The sequence below is a fragment of the Pezoporus flaviventris genome, unplaced genomic scaffold (genome assembly GCF_033815535.1).
Source record: "Pezoporus flaviventris isolate CSIRO_AGI_PZ_B2104156 unplaced genomic scaffold, CSIRO_AGI_Pfla_v1 ptg000213l, whole genome shotgun sequence".
Classification (NCBI taxonomy): Eukaryota; Metazoa; Chordata; class Aves; order Psittaciformes; family Psittacidae; genus Pezoporus; species Pezoporus flaviventris.
Genome location: NW_026892761.1, coordinates 10,759,211 through 10,778,146, shown reverse-complemented (window position 1 = coordinate 10,778,146; position 18,936 = coordinate 10,759,211). Strand labels below are relative to the sequence as shown.

Sequence of the window (18,936 nt, the reverse complement as noted above, 5' to 3'; positions counted from 1 at the left end):
GTGCATTGTATGAGTTCAGCAGCCAAGCACACATGGCATTGTTCAGTTCTGGTCCAAAACCTTATGTCAGTTCACTCTATGACTGAGTGCAACTCTTAATTAAGTTTATTTGCATGTGTGCAAAACATATGCTCAGTCATTCAAACCTTGCTTTGTACAGATGTTGCCTAATTTTGTTAAATGGGGAGAGACCATTATAATTTTTAGGAGAAATTAGCCAAATTAGAATGGATTGGACCATTTGAGTGTGTTCCCAGACTAACACGACCATTTGGTACCTTGCTTGTGAGAATTCCAATGTTTTATCTGTTTGAAAATGCTGTGAAGTAAGAACTTGTGATTTTAGCAAACACGGATTGTTGGTGGGTTTTATGACTTGCTTCATTCTAGCACAGTTGACTCAGTGACATATTGAGACACTCCTGGGAGGTGTATATTGAGACACTGCTGGAGACTGATTTGAGATTGAACCATAACCATTATGACTTTGGATGAGACCACTGAGGATTCACATTGTAGGTAGCTGGTCTGTCCATTGGAACATTAGTTAATTCTCTCATCGGAGCCTTAGGTCACACTGTGAAGAGGCAGACTATATTGCATCCTCTAAACCTGTTCAATGATTCAGGCATTTAATCAGAGACTGATGTATTTATTATGAATAGAAAGGAACAGAATAATACTAAGAATTTCTTCAGAGAGGCTTGACTGATAGTGCAGTGGATAATGAATGACTAATTAATAAAATGAAAGCAGAATATAATACATTTGTACTTTGTTTGTACACAAAAGGCATCATTAGTACTTTTCAACCATCATTAGCTCTGCCTCTTCTGCAGTGAGTCATTCTGCCCCCTGAAAAAAAGTCTAGCTGCTTTATAAGACTGCCAAACCACACAACTGATACAGCTAAAACTTTCAGGATTGGCCTCCTATGTAAGCTGGTTTTCTGAATTTAGAGGATTCTTTCCCATTTCTTTTTTTTCCATTTCATGGGGAAATGGGTTATGTAGATACCTCAAGGCTAATCTCACTAGAATTTTCCAAAAGTGGAATATACAGAGAAAACCCCTTACCCTATCAAACAAACCGTCACCTCAGCTGTGGTCTCTCGGAGGACTTTACCTGGGTTACTCTGAAAAGGAAATGGCATGATTTAGGTTTGGAGAAACCAGGAGCACGTGAATAAAGCTTAATGACAGCTCCTGTGCTTCTGGTTCATTCTGGCAGCCTGGGTGTTACTCAGACTGAAATGTAGCCCTTTGTAAATGGTAATGAGAAGACTTTCTTTTCTTTTGCCTCTGAGGAGATGATCACGACCTGGAGGTATGCAGATGCAAAACAAGCCTTCCCTGTCTTAACCAACACATAATAACCTATTTGTATCAATTCATTTAAACCCATTGTGATAAGATTAAATAAGGTGACTGCTGATAAACTGAGAACTGAACTGAAAGAGTAGGGATGAGGTAATCACTTAGTATCATCACTTAGTCTTAAAGAACAAAAAGAAGAAAAAGGAAAAAAATAAGACAAAATAAAATAGGAAGAGGAAGATAGAAGTAATGACATAAAACCAAAGAGAAGAAAGTAGTCTGCCAAATTCTGGCCTCTGTGCTATCAGCTCTTCAGTAAGTAGGTTCTTCCACAGGTAGCCGCTCAAGAAAGGGCCCAAAAATACATAAAGGGACTGTTTCAAAGTTCAGTTACAAAACCACGTTTCTAACATTTGTATATTTCTAGTATATAAGACAGTCCTTGATCTACCAGAGAACCAGACACACACATGAGAATCAGTCTTTGGTTTAAAAAAACCCAGCATTCATCTAGTCTGGTTCAGCAGTCAGTTACAGTCACTTGGTTGAAATACACATCAGTGGTAATTGTGTGCTTAAATGCTTTGAATGTTTAGTATAATATATTGTGCAAGATGAAATAGACATGGCAACAACATAGAAAAGCAAATTCTTTACATACAATGAAGAATATTTGTAAAATCAGATGCCAGAATGTACAGATCATTTGTATGCACAAAAATCCCATGAGTGCGTATGCAAACCACTTAATTATGCCTCTAGTTATTGTAATTGCCATTAACATGTGCAATCACTTGCTCTGCATCACAATTCGAGGTGAATGGTTAAATCAGCTACAAAATAATGAATAGCTGAAAAATTCTGTTTCGGTCCCCAAGCCATTTCATTAAATCTCTCATAGGATAGTAAACAAAGTGCGTATCATGAACTAACAAATCGCAAACCATATTTTTCCTGAAGTGACTGCAGTGTTCCCAGAAGAACTGAGGTTCTCTTGTTTACAGAACAAGAATTCCGCATGCAATCTCATTGAATTTGTCCTTCCAGTCCTTCCCAGCAGGGATGAGTCACATCATCAGGATGGGTTATTTGGGCCCCTTCAAACCTTGAGTGTTCTGTTAAGGCTTATATTTATTTTTACTATTTTTTTTAATGCTGTCTGTGATCTGAGTATCTGAGCACTTTCTGCATAAAAGCATTAGTAATAACTATGTTACTTAGAGACATAACTGCCTGACTCTTCTCCATTGTAAGGGGCCAAACTTTAGTTAAGGTTGGGTTTACTGAGTCTTTTTCAGGGAGGTTAGGGTAAGAATATTCTGGGAATAGAATGGGTTTTAAAACTGTAAATGTAATTTTTGGTGGTAAAAATTGGAAAATGAGGATGGTTATGTAATATTTCTTAAGGACTGTCAGGCCAGATTTGTCCAAGCACTTCTACAACACTGTTCCACAGTTAAATCTGCTTGAATCTAAAAGCCTTGCTCTCATCTCTTATGATAGCCAAATGGCTTCAGCCTTGGCTCTGCATTCTAAATTTTTTTAGAGAAACAGCTCTTATAGTAGTACTTCATCAGCTGAAATTCATTCCTAAATATAGCTGAAGGGTGAGCAACCTCTCAGATATGGATATTAGGGCTAAGGCTGGTGCTCTGAGCTGGCCTCCCCTAAGCTCACTAAAGCTAGTTTGAGGATGTGACTGCAGGCTTGATGGATTTATAGTGACATGAAATACAAAGAAAGGAAGTGGGGGAAATCCAGATGACCCTTTGGGTTGTGCTTTTCACCTAATATTTTGACAGGAAAACACACGAAAATATACAGGTAAAGAGGTGACAGCTCCCATCACCTCCTTACCCCCCCTTTTCCCACCTCCCCCTAACTGTAAAGGCTGTCATTATTTTTTTTTTTCGGCAACAATGGTAAAAACTGAAAAAATGAATAAAACCTGATGGCTTCCCTTCCTCATCCTAGAGCTTCACCAACAAAATCCCAAGCCCCTTCCCCTCCCATGTAAACTGCAATTACCAGAGGAGAGACAATCCAGAATGCAATTATGCTATTATTGTCATTTCTATAAAATAACCATTTTATGAGATACTACAATTAAACAGTGATTCTGTTTAATCAATCAAATCAATTTTCAGTGTATATAGTTTCTATGACACATGACCTGAAAGAGGATCACAATTTAGTGTCCATGCATTCAAACAGTGAAAATAGTTTTGCAGTGATGCACTTGTTTAGATGTGCTACTGTGAGTTTCCATTATCTTCAGTCAAACAAACTGATGGGCAGTCATATCAAATATAGACATGAAATGCCCATTAAAAACATATATTAGAACTGTTATATTTCAGACAAAACTCTAAAAAGAAGAATATAATTACTATTCAAACATCACTGTTATTGGAATCTGACATTGGAGCTACTTTGAATTTCCCTATTTGCAGATAAATGGGTAAGACTAAACAAATACATCATGATACTTGGGATCCCAACACTGCCAACAATTTATGAAAATGATACTATGTACATCTTTGGGAAACAATTGCTGTAAATAACCCATCTGTTATGAGAAGTAATCCTAAATAATAAGGTTGTCAGCTCAAGCAGACTTAGATGGCAGTGGAATAGATGAAGCCTTCTTCACATCTCGAAGCAGAGTGTGTTATTGGCAGAACAACAATGAAATAAAGCAGCTACTTAAAACCACTCTAGACATACTATTTTGGAGCAGTTGCTTTGAAGTCATACCTTCTGAAAGCTATCAAAATGACAAGATGAGAGCAGGAGCACTGGGTCAGTTAGGCTTGTTGCAATAGTAAAATGCCTGCAAAAGAATCTCAGTGCTATTTATGGAGAATACAAAACCTCCAAGTTATCAATGACTTTGTGTTGTGCACAGATGTAGGCTATGTGGGAAATGAGAGATTAAAAACATGATTTTGAGATGGTAGAATTAAGAATTTCACAATAACAGTCATGGTTTTAAAGTTTGGAACATGACTTGGATGTTTCATGATGTTATACGACTTCAGGATTTTAGTGGCCCCTCTGAATGTGGAATGACTGATTTGTGGTATCAAGTCACTGTAAGGTCTGACTTGGAAGCTATAAGCCAGGAAATACAGTACTGCCATTAGCAACACATGCGAAACAAACTTTGCAGATTTCAGTAGGTAGTATTTGTTACTGTTATGGGAATCTTCCAGTACCACTTTTTGACCTCTTCTACACGATTTACTTAAGCTGTGAGATCTGAGCACGCTTGAAATTGGGCCCTCTAGCACTTGCCATTGCTTATCAGAGACTCACAGCTCTCTGATACTGCAAGAGGCACAAACGAGCCCATGGAAACGAACCAAGTTACCCCAAGTTTTCATGAGTCAATACCAACACCTGTAGGGCTGATAGAGGCTCCTTGGAAAAGTCTTTGAGAGTTACATAATGTAAAAGCAGGATTTATGAGGTAAAACAGCTTCCAAAAAGTTGCCAACCACAGCAATGTGGAGAAAAAAAAGCTACCACTTACTATAGCTATATAGACCTTGCCTAGTAGCTGTTCTTTCAACAACTTACATATGCAATTACACATCTATTCACCATCATTGCAGGTGCAAGCTGAGCAACAGCATGTGTATAAATGTGTGTGGGTGTGCAAATGCTTCATTATGGTGATTTGTCAGCACAGTGAGTGAAGCTTTGTGCCCAATGAATGTGTAAATTAGGTGCTTAGCATACTTGAGTGAAAAACAGTTCACTTCCCTCCTTAGCCCATCCCTTTCAACAGTCATTGGGAAAGAAAGTAGTTAGATGGTTTCATTCTCTGTCAAAGTAGCAGCTTCTGTCTCAAACCTAACCCCGCTTTCTTGTGCCATCCTCAGGTTTCTAGCAATGGAGAGAAGTGAACCTTGAAGAATTAGTCATGTTGAATGTTATTTTAATCATATGCATGATATTCTGTTATGTAGCATTGGAATAAGAGGTGTCACATCTTGTATTGTCATTTCTGGGACAGAAAACTGGGACTGTTAGCTGGCTTTAAATCATTTCTGGCATTAACAAGATTCTGACCAGAGGCTCTCTTTCATGTTCAGGATATGCACTGCATTATTTCTTATTATATCACAATACGTTGCAAAGGAACAGCTAAGTTACCAAGACTAATCCTTTAAGTCTTTCTTTCTTTACAGTGTCAGACAAAATAAGACTATGCCGTATTTCCATAATCTCTCTTGTATTATGTGAATATTATGACCTATAACAACAACAAAATCCCTAAACTGCATTGATTCCCATTGGCTCTGATATGCTTAGGCTTGACTCTTCCTGTCAGAAAAGGTATTTCTAAGTCTGTGTGTTTTCATTTTAACAGACATATCAGACTAAAAATCAGCTGCTTGACATAAAGCAGGAAAAAAGAGTTTTCTGGTGTTTAAGAATTAGTATTTCTGAGAAACCATGATGCAATACCTGAGGCTGTCCTCTTTCTTCAAGACACAATATAAATGAAAGTCAGTTTGGAAGATCTGGGGTATCTACTTCTGCTTCTTTTCGACTTGGATACATATAGTTAGATCAATCTGTTCAAAAGTAGTTTTGTTCTCAGACAACCTTACAGCAGCAACCAAGACCTAAAAAATATTTCTGCAATGCTGTGATGGCAAATTGCAGGGGATTTTCTTGAGGGAGGGTGGAAGGGGAATTTGAATTAAGAACTAATCAGTTACACGCAGCAGAAGCAGCCTTCCATTTCTGTTCATAGGATGAGTTAAAAAAAAAGGGGGGGGGGGATATATATAGAAAAGTGTATTCACCTTCTGAGAGCTCCTGTCCTTTTGGACCAAGTGAAAACATCATTCCCTGCATACCTGTTCAAAAAAACAGGGTATATTTCTACGCTGCTGTCTGTATGATGTTTAAGCAGCTAAGAGGATATTCGGTAACTTAACCCTTTTAAAATCACTTCATTAGAGCAGCCAAACAAACCATGATCTCAAAATGCGTAACCTCTTGGTAGTGTGCCATTTATTTGGTTTGAGGGTGGTGGTGTTGTTCGGGGAGTTTGGGGCTTTATGGTTTGGGGTAGATTTTTTTAGTAAGTTACTACAGTGCTCAACAGGCAAAAGAAATAGAGGAATAATTAAATACTAAATTCCAGGATGGGAAATGGAATGAATTTTCTGCAGGTGCAGAACACGTGAGAGCTGATCATATATAACCTTCTCTCCCAAATAAGACAGATGGGTAATGCCCTGGGTCATAGTGCAGGTTTTTCAAAGAGATTGGTAGAAACAGACATTTGATGTGTTGGAATAAATCCTAAACACAGCCTAGAAGTAGTGTTATGAGAGCAAGAGGGAGGAAAATACAAATGGAACCAGAAGTTACTGAAAACAGCTTCTTCTACTTTTTACTCCCAGGTTCTTTCAGAAACAAGGGTTATTTAATCACATTTCATCTCATGTTGCCCACAGTAATTTTGGAGCTTACTGGCAACTTTCAACAAAGGATATACACACAGCTCCTGAAAAAAAGTGACCCTATTGAGTATTACCTGTAGGAAAAGCCTCAGTGTGAGGTCAGTTTTGCTTACACACCAAAACATCCACACAGCAGAGTCACTGTACATGCCCTAAGGGAATAGTTTTCAGTTGAGACTTACTCTTCATTAGACAGCAGAGGATCCAATCTTGTCATGCTTCATAAATGAGATTTTTGACAGATCAAGATCAAATTGAGGATTGAAAATGCTAGAATATAGGATGGCAGTCTTTGCTGGCTTCTCTGGTGTTACAGTAGTAACAACCATTCTGTTTCCAGAAGAATAATTCAAAAGAAAGGCATCTGGAGCAGAGGGCTCCTGCATTTCCTAAGGCAGAAGAAAAGTGCTAGCAACAGAATGAACTCAGATGGCAGAAAAGTGAAAAAAAAGTATAGAGAAAACAAACCGAAAAGTATAAAAAAACAAGCAACAAGCTCTACTCTTTCACAAGAGACCAAGAAAATGTAAGAAAGCACTAAATCCATGAGATAAGAGGAAAGAGTTTTCCAGATCAGACTGTGTTGCCTTCAAAGATACTTTATTGGACTGAAGAAGTGAGATATAGGATACATTTCTATTACAAGTTAAGGCCCCTTCTTAACAGGTTTCCATTCATGCACAACATTCCAGATTTTGGAGGACGTTTCTTTGTACTTGTTAAAATAATCTTTGTTACTTGGCTTCCTTTCAGTTTATTCTTTTATTTGAATTTCAGCAGAAAATGTACACCATAACACTATGAAGTGTATTTGCTATCTGTCTTGACAGCTGTCGTTCACATACCCTATATTTGCCTTAAGAAAACACGCATCTGATCATGTCATCTGTTAAGTTAACCACTACTGCAAAGGTTCAAGTAAACTAGCCTCAGGCAACGGTTGATACCTGCTTCCATTAAAAATCTAGTAGAATCGTGGGGTTACTTCGGATGTAATTATTTTGTATCATTCACTTTTGAATTAGCATCAGGAGTTTACAGTAAAATAGCATGTTCTTCAGGACTTCTGTTATCATTAGAGGTGACTGGCACACTGTTGATTGGGATTTTCTCTTGTACTGTCATTTTCTTTCTGCTGCTGAAACAATTTGGGATGGTCCAGATTTAAGGTTCTCAATCCAACCATCTCACTCCACCATGCCCATTCAAAATGCAGGGAACAAGTCATTGCAATTGCCTACAGTAATTCAGTGATCCCTCAGGTGAATGATCAGCAGTGGCTATTATTTAGCTGCCCAGAAAGTATACTGGTTGAGAAGAAATCTTTTAGCTACTTCCTTTCCTGTTCCCTCACTGCATTTCTCAAATCCAACTGAAATAATGCTGTAACACTGAACATTGTGTTGAAAACTTCCCAGGCTCCAGTCTTAAACTTGCTGTCATCTTCCCCACTGAAAGCATTTTAATTCTGAAGGCTGAGGTATTCTGGCTTAGACAGTTACAAAGCAATCTCATCACATCTCTTACACAGCAAGGCCTGGAAACAGGGAAGAGTGTCTAATTCTTAAGTAGAATAGGAGCTAACCTATCTGTTGAGAAAGTTAGCTCTATCTAAATACGCCACTCAGATTCATATCATTCATGATGAAAGAATAAAAAAGTACTTGCAGGAGCCAAGAAACTCTCTTAGAGACTGATTTCTCCTACTGTTCCTCCGAGTCTCCCAAGAAAGCAGGGTTGGTTCTAGATGCTGAGCAACTTGCCCAAATTATCAACACTTATGTGTGTTATTTGCAGTCACACACAGAAGACTGACCCTCAGTATTTCATTTGGTGTTCCCACGTGTTCATTCAGTCACCCTCAGTTTGACTTCCAGCCTGTCTCAAGCTTCAAGGCTGAGCAAGGATGCTCTCCCTAAATAGCATCTTCTACTGCCTGTGTGAAGAACACTGTCCCAGACTGGAATGACCACAGTTCTGACCCAGTAAAGCACTTTTTTGCTCTTACAGGATAAAAGAAACCAAATCTGGGTGCATGTTATTTAGTTAAGAGGTGAGATGCCGACTTCTGTGAGCAACTGAATGAAATGTGACAGACATTCCCAGCAGCTCAGTACGGGCCAGGCACAGGGAAGGCTGCATGGCCTGAGGGACACAGCAGCCTTCAGAAAGGGTTGAAGGCTTCACTGGCTTGCTGTGATGCAGTGTTTTATGTCCAGCTGCTGGTTATGCAGCAACAGAACAGTCTGATGTTAAAAAAAATATATATATATAAAAAAATATATATTATTGATATATCTTATATATAATATACAGATATAATTACATAAATTATATTTAGTAATATAATATATAAATATAATATTTTATATATGATATAAATTTATATTATATATATAAAAATATATAATAACAAAGTTAACACATGAACTGTCTCTTCATTATAGGCAACAATCATGAAGTACTTTATGCAGAAGGGCCTGCCTTTCTTTAGCTATAATCACAGGTCTGCATGCATGAACCATGTGTGATTACAGGATATTACTGTACTACAGAACACAAGATAAGATATCCTTGATTAAGATCATCTTACTGAAATATTCATGCAGATTCGAGCATGAAGCCATTGACCTGTGTCAAGTAGTTATATGACGTTCTCTCAAGGGCACGTATCAATTGTGTATACATTAGACTATAAATCAACTTGAATTTCAAAAAAAAAGGCATTTTATTTAGTGGGCACAAAGAATCCATTGTGTTAGCATAAAAAATCCAGCTACGTCGCAAAGGAAAGTGAAGGCATCATATTTAGCTTTACTTGCTCTTTGGTATTTATAGATCTGACCTACTTAGAGAAGCCAGGGTAATTAATGCTACATATTAAATTTTAAAAATACCAAGCCACAAATTTGGCTAGAAAATGCCATAATGTTATAAACAAAGAGTTTAGCCCTATTATCCATTACAGCACGAATTGGGCAGCTCCAAAACCAAAGACTGTGAAAGGTTAATACTGTTACTTAACTATTCACTGTTTATTCAAATAAACAGTTCCGTTTCTAGATTAACATGTCTCCAAGCACTGTGAGACTCCCATTTTCAGTGTGGCACAAACATTAACTGACTGAATCATCTTAAACCGTCTTCATTCCTAGCCAAAGTGTGAAGATTTTGTTATTTGACAGCCATATGAGTTTATGTTATTTGCACAGAGAAGCAACTCATCGAGTGCAGAAACTCTTATATGTGCACATTAAGTCTGAGTACTCAATGTATGCAGTCAGATTTGGAGTTTACTTTTGCTTTAAAATAAAGCTTGTAACATTAAAGAGAAAGATAAGCCAGGACTCTGTAGATTAGCTGAACCCTTTCCACTCTGTGCAAGTGCCCATTCTGCCTAACTTTGGAGAGGGATGCTTGTTACTGCTCTTTTTAACTTTTTTAGTTTAAATTCTGTCCTTACTGAAGCTGGTGCAGATATACCTGCCCAAGGGTGTGTGGAAAAGTGTGAACAAATACATCATTTCTGATTTACCTTTTCTCTGTCAAGTTCCCAACTACCTCTATTTCACATCAGAAAAGGTCATTAGATGGTAAATTAACTGCAAAGCAGAAGGAGAAGTACTAAACAGTAATTAGAAATCCTTGTCCATCTTCCATCAAAAAGACCATGGTTTCTCCTTTTTTCCTAGTAGGTGAAACAATATTTAGCTCAAAGACTGTATCTCTGAAGATTTAACAAATACAAATTCTTGTCCTAAACTTCCAAGCAAGAGACCAGACTCATGATTTTGAATAAACTGTCCCAGTCTAGCATTATCCAAAAAGCAGAGTTTCAGATTTTTTTTTTCTTTAATTCACCAAATTTCCAAGATGTACTTCCCTAAACTGTTTTCTCCATTATTAGTAATACGAAACCCTGGAAGCCATAGGACAAGAAACCGCAGCTACATTTAACTAACTAACTAACTAACTAAATCTGAGGTCTCTAACCTTGCAATGACAACAGATTTCCTTTTCCACACAAAATATTTTTTCTTATCCCTTCCAATTTTTTCCATAAGTTGACTGTAGACTGAAACTGCATACACTGCATACACAAGCACCATTTACCACAACAATAGTGCTGCTATGGATAATTTCTGTGGTTAAGGTATGGGGCTGAGCCTTACAAAATCCAGAGTCAACTTCCAGTGGTGTCACTGGCTTCCTACAAAACCCCAGCAAAGTCAGTTAATTAAAGCTCAATTTCCCATTTGTAAAATATAAGAAACACTTGGGGTTTTTCATTGTTTTCTGTGCTTTTGGAGAATGTGAGCCTGAATCTTTTTTGTGATCTGTGATAGTTTTTTTTTATGATGCATGGAGACACCTGAAGAGTTAAGGATGAAAACAGAAACCCTTTGTAGAGCATATACAAGAGATCAGTAATAGTTCTGTGTGATGTACAAGATACTGCAACTCTGAAAAAAGCCCTTTTTCACTTACACAGCTTCCTTTGGTGGTTGTATACTTAAGACCTGAAAATTTCTTCAGTAAGATACAAAAGCCTTACTTAGATATCAATATAAAAATTAAAAAAAACAATCCTGCATGTTTTGTGCAGTGTGCAATGTCATCCCTGCTGCTTTTAATGCCAGAGTACAGTTGCTGCAACCAAACATAACAGTGACGAAAGAACTTGTGTGCACATAACAAGGTTCCCTCTGGTGCATGAGAAAGGATTCCCAGGGACCAGGGGGGATATAATGTTTAAGACATTCTAGAACTAATAATTGTGATTCAGCAAGGAATAATAGAAACTATTAAATCAGATAACCTGTGAAAAAGCTTTTCACTGACATGACGGACTACCTACATACTCTGACTCTGATACTCAAGTTTAGACCAAATCCTTTACATGTCCCAGGGGTTTTGCTAGTAGCGCTGAGAATAAGGGAACCAGCAAGTGTCTGGAACATCAGTTTCAGTGTGTTGGGGCTCCGTGACATGGGAGCAGAGCACACATTTGCTCTGCGTGACGTTCCCTTAACCTTCTGCATCTCAAAGTGAGATTCTGACCAAACTTTCTGCTCAGAAGGCAATGATTGTAAAGCTAAGAGGAAAAAGAGGACCCTCAGTTATTACTCAAGGATGTAGAAGTAACTATAGGTACAAAAAAAAATTCATAAAACACCACCAGGTATTTCCCATATGATGACCTCACTCTCATGAATCCAGTCTGGGTTATGATGGTCTGTCATCAGTATTTCCGCTTCTTGGATAAGAAGGTTTAAATGGTTTAAATGTCTTTTCAGCATCATTTAAAGTACCTGCCAACTTGGAATTTAGGAGAAAACAGAACTGTAAAACACCTTTTTTCCTCCCCATTAAAGGTCTCTATTTCATTTACATAACTCTAATATTTAGCTAAATATAAACCTCCAAACACTGGGAGCAGTCAAACCTTGGAAAAGCCTAAAAACAACCCTCAACATGAGTAGCATACTTACGAACTGATTTCATTTAACGGCTGTAAGAGTAGCATTGAAACAGAACCTCACCAAGCTCTCTCTTGAATCCCCCCCAAAAAAACTAAGTAGAGTTTCAGTAAGTACAATACCCAGGCAACCAGCATAAACTCTACATTCCCACAGATAATGAAGGTTTTGGGGACCCTTATAGAACTGAAATTTGGATTTAAATGTAAAAGGAAATGGGACATTAAGTAAACTAATACCCTGCATATTTCTTGTCTCTTCTGAGCATTCCTTAATATACTCCCCATTATGTGTGGAACTGCAATTTTCAGCTGGAGGCCTTTGCATAGATCTGAACAGAAACATTCTGACTTTGAGTGAGAGAATTTAAAATATCCCAAAGCTTTATATACATGAAACAGAGGATTAGGTCATAAACTGGAGCAAAAGCATTGATCAGCTTTTTTATTTTAGTCATAAGAGTGCTGGGAAAAGATTTAGAGACCTAGTACATTTCTTGTTTCAGAAGAAATAGGATGTAGGCTAAACCATCTCTGTTAACAGAACAGACTGTTTGATACAGGAAAAGGAAATGGAAACCAAAATATTTCTGGTGTTTGAAAAAAAGGAACGTTTAATAGGGGTGGCCTGGCTCTAGTGTTAGTGTCACATCTGAAAATCTGTGCAATGACTAAAGACATCACAGATAAGCCTACAAGTCCCTGGTTTAAGTTGCAGTAATCTAAGCGACTGCAAAAGGATGAGAGCAGCAGCAAGCTGACAGGCAGAGCATCAACAGCATCTTCTTCTGGCCTGGCACCCACTCTGCTATCACTTTCCTTTAGAATAGAAGGAAAAGGAAAAATAGAAAAAGCCCTAGCATAGAGTATTCCTAAACTTGATGTTTTACTGCATTACAACATTCCCTAGGCATTACCAATGAATGCTGTCCTTATATTAAGGCTTTGCTGTGTTACAGGTCATCCTATAGCCCAGAGAGGGACACTGTAAAAGGAACAAAACACTTCAACTCTCTCCTTAGCATCCTAGAAGAATACTTACAAGATTGCTTCCTGCTACAAAACTTGTGAATTATGATAACTAGAAGCAGTGATGAGCTTTAAATTTTATTCAGTTGTTCTCTTCTTGAGTTAATTCAGTGCACAGTGCTGCTGATTAGAAGTGGTATCAATCGAAATAAAAAGGGAATTAGTATTTGGTAGCAACATAGTTGTACACCTCTGGAACTACTCTGAAGTAGATTTAACTTGTCAGATCTGGAAGCACACTGTAGCAAACTGCAGAGAAATCCTTTCATCAGTCTTCTCCAATGAGAATGATAAGAAATTATGTTAATATAGCTGTTAACAACATCTAACAATACTGCATGCACCACAACAGCTCCTTGCCTTGGTATGGATCCCACATTGGAGGAGAAGGACCACTGGCAAGGTCTGCTGAAGAACTCAGTAACACCCATCCTGAAAAATTCTTTAACTGCATTGTGCCAGGGAGGAAAAGTAGCAGCATAAAGAGCAAACTGGGATGGCACCAATGCATACTTCTACAAATTAAAATGGATTTAATCCATCCATCCATCCCAAAATTGGGGGGGGGGGGGGGGAGGGGCGGGAGGGTGTGGTGTGACATTTTCACACATTGTCATGGCTGTCTATATCTCCTCAAGCAATACTGAGTTTTGACATGGTGTGCTCTTCTTCAGTCTGTGGAGTCCTGTCTTCTATGACTACAAATCAAATGCGCTTGTCAATCTTGTCTATGCCCTGTGACTGGCACATAACGAGAGCAATATTTTGGCTTCCTGCAACTGCCTCTCAAATAGATTGTGATACTGAAATCTCTTCTGAATTTAATACCCATGCGCTCTTTAGACTCTCCTTTCAGTCTTGATCCTTACCTGGAAAGATGGAGGAGGGGAAAGAAAAATGGAAAAGGAAAATATTATGATCACTGGAATGAATGAAATCCTTCTTTGCATTATGTGTTCTTAAGCGATTGCTGTCTTTTATCATCTAAATAATCTTCCACAACATTTTAATTTTTTGAATTAGAACTTAACCAGTATTTTACCATTTTAAAACTCCATTAACTGTGTCAAAAAAATTACCCTTGATGTTATGGCAAGATATTTTCTAGACTTCAGCTAAGAGCTAACCCCAGATCTACAATCAATTAGGCTGTGTCTTTATACACACAATCTGATAAAACTTCATACTCTGGCTTTCTCCCAAACTCAGTGGAAACAATGCTGTCTTAATGGCAGCAGGGAAGGATGCTACTGGTTTTAGAGTCCTTTCCTGTGGGGATTTCCAAACGAAACTTGTGTTAATTGTGATGCTTCTTCGAAGCTGGAATTAAGTCATGGTGCAATAAGAAAAACAAAATTCTAGCGCAGTCTAGAGACAGTCTATAGTTAAGCAAGACCTAAGTATTTTGATGTGTGCTTCTCAAATTCAGGACATATTCCTTCTTAAGGCTTGCTCACTCAGCATGACAGTGTGTTTCAATAAAGACTGGAATATGAAGTCCAGCATTCACTGGACAGTGATTCTCATAAACTATTGCTCAGTGGCCAGAAAGTAGTTCACTTAAGTCACAGGCTAAAATGCACTGTTTTGTCTTAAAGGGGAAAAGAACTTATTCAACTAAAACAAATAAACATTCAAGGTTATAAAATAACTTGTAATTTAATAAATGAAAATAGCTTTTTAGTTCTACAGTGAATGCTTTGTGAAGAACAGCACCCTGATAAGAAGCTTTATCATGAAGCCCTGATTGTTCAAGGAGTAATTGCAGCTTCTGCTGGCATCAGTCAGGGTTGTGAGTGTCCAGAACTTCTCAAAAATCAGCATCTAAGACTATCTGACCCAGACTGTTACTTAGTTATTCCGTGCTCTTGCTCCCTTGAAGAAGACCAAACCAAACTTCAGCTTTATTCTCACATGGGAAACTCCCTTTGAGATTTGACCTCAAGTAATAGTTCATAAAAAAAAATTTGCAGATGAAACAATATGGAGGTGAACTCATACTTGCTGTCTGCGGTCTGGTCATCCTGAATTCCTTGAATCTATTCGCATTACTCAGTGTCAGGTAAAAAGAGATAATACCGTCCAGTCATAGAAAGCTGTGAACTTGTGCAGGACAGCCAGCAAGGCTTGTCACCATGCTGTGTACAGTCAATGTACATTCAGCTGCGGTTCAAGAGAGAAAGGAAAATGAAGCATTGCATTGGAGAATTTTCTTAGCTAAATACAGGAAAAGCTACGTGCTGGCACCTCTACATTCTCAGCTATGCCACTGACATATCCAGTATAAAGCTGGGCTAAAAACCCCCAACTGTATAGGTCGAGAAAAGAAATATGAATTATGTCTTTAAACAAACCCACAGAAACTCCAGAAAAATCTTTAGAATATAGGTTGGCTTCATCTATTACCACGTCTGCTACCTACTTTCCTCTAAACAGACACAGGCAAATGAACTGATACAAAATAATCCTTCATCACATCATGCATTTCTGACAATATTGCAAAACAGGAGTGCATTTCCAGTAGGAATGTAGTATCATTCAAATGCCATATAAAAGTAGGAATGTTTTTGTAGGGATTCTTCAGTTTTCTCCATTTTTTGTTATTGGTTTGGTTTTTTGGTTTGGTTTTGGTTTGGTTTTGTCTGTAAAATTTCAATGCATGACTTAAATGTAATGAAAATTAATTCAGTTTTTAAATTAACAAAGAATCCTGAATGTTCCAGCTCACTTCTCTACATGGTTTGTCTGTGAGCAGGGTTGGGATGTAAACACAAACTCACTATGTGTCATTTAGCACTCCTAAGACTTTCTTTTGACTAGAGTCCATAGATGGCTATGTTGGTATTATAATGATAAAATTATTTTCCACAATAAGATAAATTACAATTATGTCTTCTAGTGTACATAATTCTTACAGTAGTATAAAATATATTTCAGGTTTTTTAATAACCAATTGTATGAAATTGCTCACAATAAGTGGTTACTTACAGCACTGTAGGGTAAAATATTATTTAAATTAAGTCATTTATATTCACTTTATTATAATTCTGAAGCATATGAATGTTCAATACTATTTGATGAGCAAATTTAAGACCTGAAAAGCTTACCAAATGGGCTAACTCTACTACTATCTATACCCACCTGCACAAAACCCATCACCTTTTGTTTCTCTCCACATATTGTATGTTTAACACAATACCATCAAAAACATCTTTTCTTGCTTATTAGTATAGCTTCTGCCACACAATGGGACACTTATCTGATGAAGTCTGTATCGGGGGAAAAAACGCTACTTAGTATAGATAGTTCTTTCTCCTTACAAAACACATCATAATGTTTATATCTTTGTCTGTCAGACATGTTGCTACTTTCTTTGTTGTATATCTCACAAAGGCCAAAATAATTAATTAGCAGAAAATACTATAGAGGAATTAAACCCAAGACTGCATATGCCTTCCTTTCATTAGTCACTTCTGCTTCCAGAAACCAAATGGCAGAAACATACATTCCTCTTTCAGCCAAGATTGCCCCTTTGGGAGTGAGTAGAGCAGTTCATGTTAGAAGCGTCCTTTGTTCCCTTCACTTAGGGTATCGGAGCAGTTGGGCATCAGAGATAAATCATTTACTGTTTGCCTTAATTTAATTTGTATTTCACTCTAGAGCAAGGTGCTCAGAATTGCGTGATAAGACAAATAAATAGAACTTAAAATAGTTACAGATATTAATATCTTCATGGTCTCAGAAGGAAGCAGCATAGCAGGTGTATGAAAACAGCTTGGAATATTTCACTCAGTAATCTGAAAAAGGCTGGAACTGAAGTTCAGCCCAAAATTGCGTTCAGGGACTGTCTCTTCCAGGCTGACAGTGCCTGACCCAAAGCCCAGAGGTATTTCTAGCTTTAGAATTCAGTGTAACGGGCAGCAGCAATCAACACCCCCTGCATTGTCTCACGCTGGTTTGGTTACTCCTGTTCTCATAAAGAAACCTTCCCATTCTTGTATGACACCTATTCAGAGAAATCAAGAGTAAACTGGCTCTTAGCCTTTGCCTCCAGCTTGTTGTTGTGCCTTTGCTCGCAGTCACATCACATCAAAGTGATGGAGTTGTTTCTCTTTTTTATTTTTTTCTCTAGGGGTCATTGCTTGCATTCTGGATGCTGACAGCCTGAAATGACTGAGTCACCCCCCAACAGACATTTAGGATTATTCCTCAAAGTGAAGTTAAGCTCAAAACACCATTAGCCATTGTTAAAGAAAATCTAATCACAATATTCTATTTATACTTCAGCGCCCCGGCTGTGCCCCCCTGCACCTCGCCCTGTGCCCACACCCCATAAGAAGCTCACGCTTCTCCTTGGAAGTGACAATTACCTTCTGGCGCTGAGAAAGCCTTTAATTATGACCCTGTGTCCCCGTGTCTCCATGGTGATCCCATGCAAACCGCCTTCCTCATTAGACTTTATTCCCCCAGCACCCCACTTAAGTAACCAGCCGGCTCCGCCTGAGCCTCACCGGAGGGTTCCGCCGGGCCCCGCCGCCCGGCGCCAGCCGCGCCCCCCGCCCGCTCACTCGGTGGAGGATCGCGGGGATCGCAAAGCCGCGGGAATTACTCCGCTGCAGCCCCGCTCCGAGCGCAGCGGCTGCACCATTCCGGCACTCGCTGCGGAAAACGCGCTCCCTGTCCCCTGCCTGGCCGCGCTGCTAATCGGAGGATGGTCTCGGCGCGCCCCTGCCCGCCCCCCGCCCGGGCGCTGCCGGTACCTGGGCGCTCTCCGGCGCCGGGGCCCGCGGGGTCGGTGAGGATGCTGGGGTCACTCTGAGACCTGCCTCTCGGGAGAAAGCAGCCGGTCCCTTCTTCCGATGCAGCCATGAGGTGGAGGGCGGGAAGCTTAGAGGCGGGGGGAGGAGGAAGCGCTCATGGAGCCGGCGGCGGCCGGGGGACAATGGGGACGGGGGTGCGGCGGCGGCGAGGCGTCAGCCGGGCAAGACCAGCCGCGGCAGCAGCATCTTTCCCTGCACCGTCGGCAGGCTGCGGCGGGGCGCTCCGCCGGCGCCGGGCGCTCAGGGGGCAGCCCCGGACGCCTCACGGGGGTGGGCCATGCTGCCGGGCGGGGTGGGGAAGAGCCGGGGCGCGGAGCACCGGCCCGGCCCCCCGCCGCCACAGCCGCCGCCGCCCCCTCTCGGGACGTGTCCCCCCTTCGCCCCGAGCGTCGCTCCCGGAGTCGCCTCAAGCCGCCACACTGCTGAGCGCATCCGTCGGAAAACATTGGGATTCTCCCATGGTGCCCCGCGTGCGGCCGTGTGACGTCACGGCGGGGGGGGGGGGGGGGGGCGGACGCTGCACCTGCACTGCACAAAGGCGGGGGCCGCAGGTGCGCGCGGCCTCGGAGCTCCTCCCACATCAGGAACATGTGACTGGCGGCATGCGGAGGGACTCCCCATCCTCATCCCCATCCCCATCCTCATCCTCATCCCCATCCCCATCCCCATCCTCATCCCCAACCCCATCCCCATCCCCATCCTCATCCTCATCCTCATCCCCATCCCCATCCTCATCCCAATCCTCATCCCCATCCTCATCCCCATCCTCATCCCCACCCTCATCCCCATCCTCATCCTCATCCCGT

At 40.1% G+C, this 18,936-nt stretch overlaps 1 protein-coding gene across 2 annotated transcripts in view; it reads right to left on the bottom strand.

Annotated features, from left to right (window-relative positions):
- PHACTR3 (phosphatase and actin regulator 3) overlaps positions 1 to 18,336 on the bottom strand; it is a 107,396-nt gene extending 89,060 nt beyond the window's left edge. Inside the window, exon 1 of one of the 2 annotated variants that reach the window (XM_061441829.1) lies at positions 18,071 to 18,336. In XM_061441829.1, coding sequence (XP_061297813.1) covers positions 18,071 to 18,179 — 109 coding nt within the window. In that variant the 5' untranslated portion in view covers positions 18,180 to 18,336. The remainder of the gene's footprint in view (positions 1 to 18,070) is intronic. The other variant, XM_061441830.1, reaches the window with a different exon arrangement.
- Positions 18,337 to 18,936: the final 600 nt, after the last annotated feature.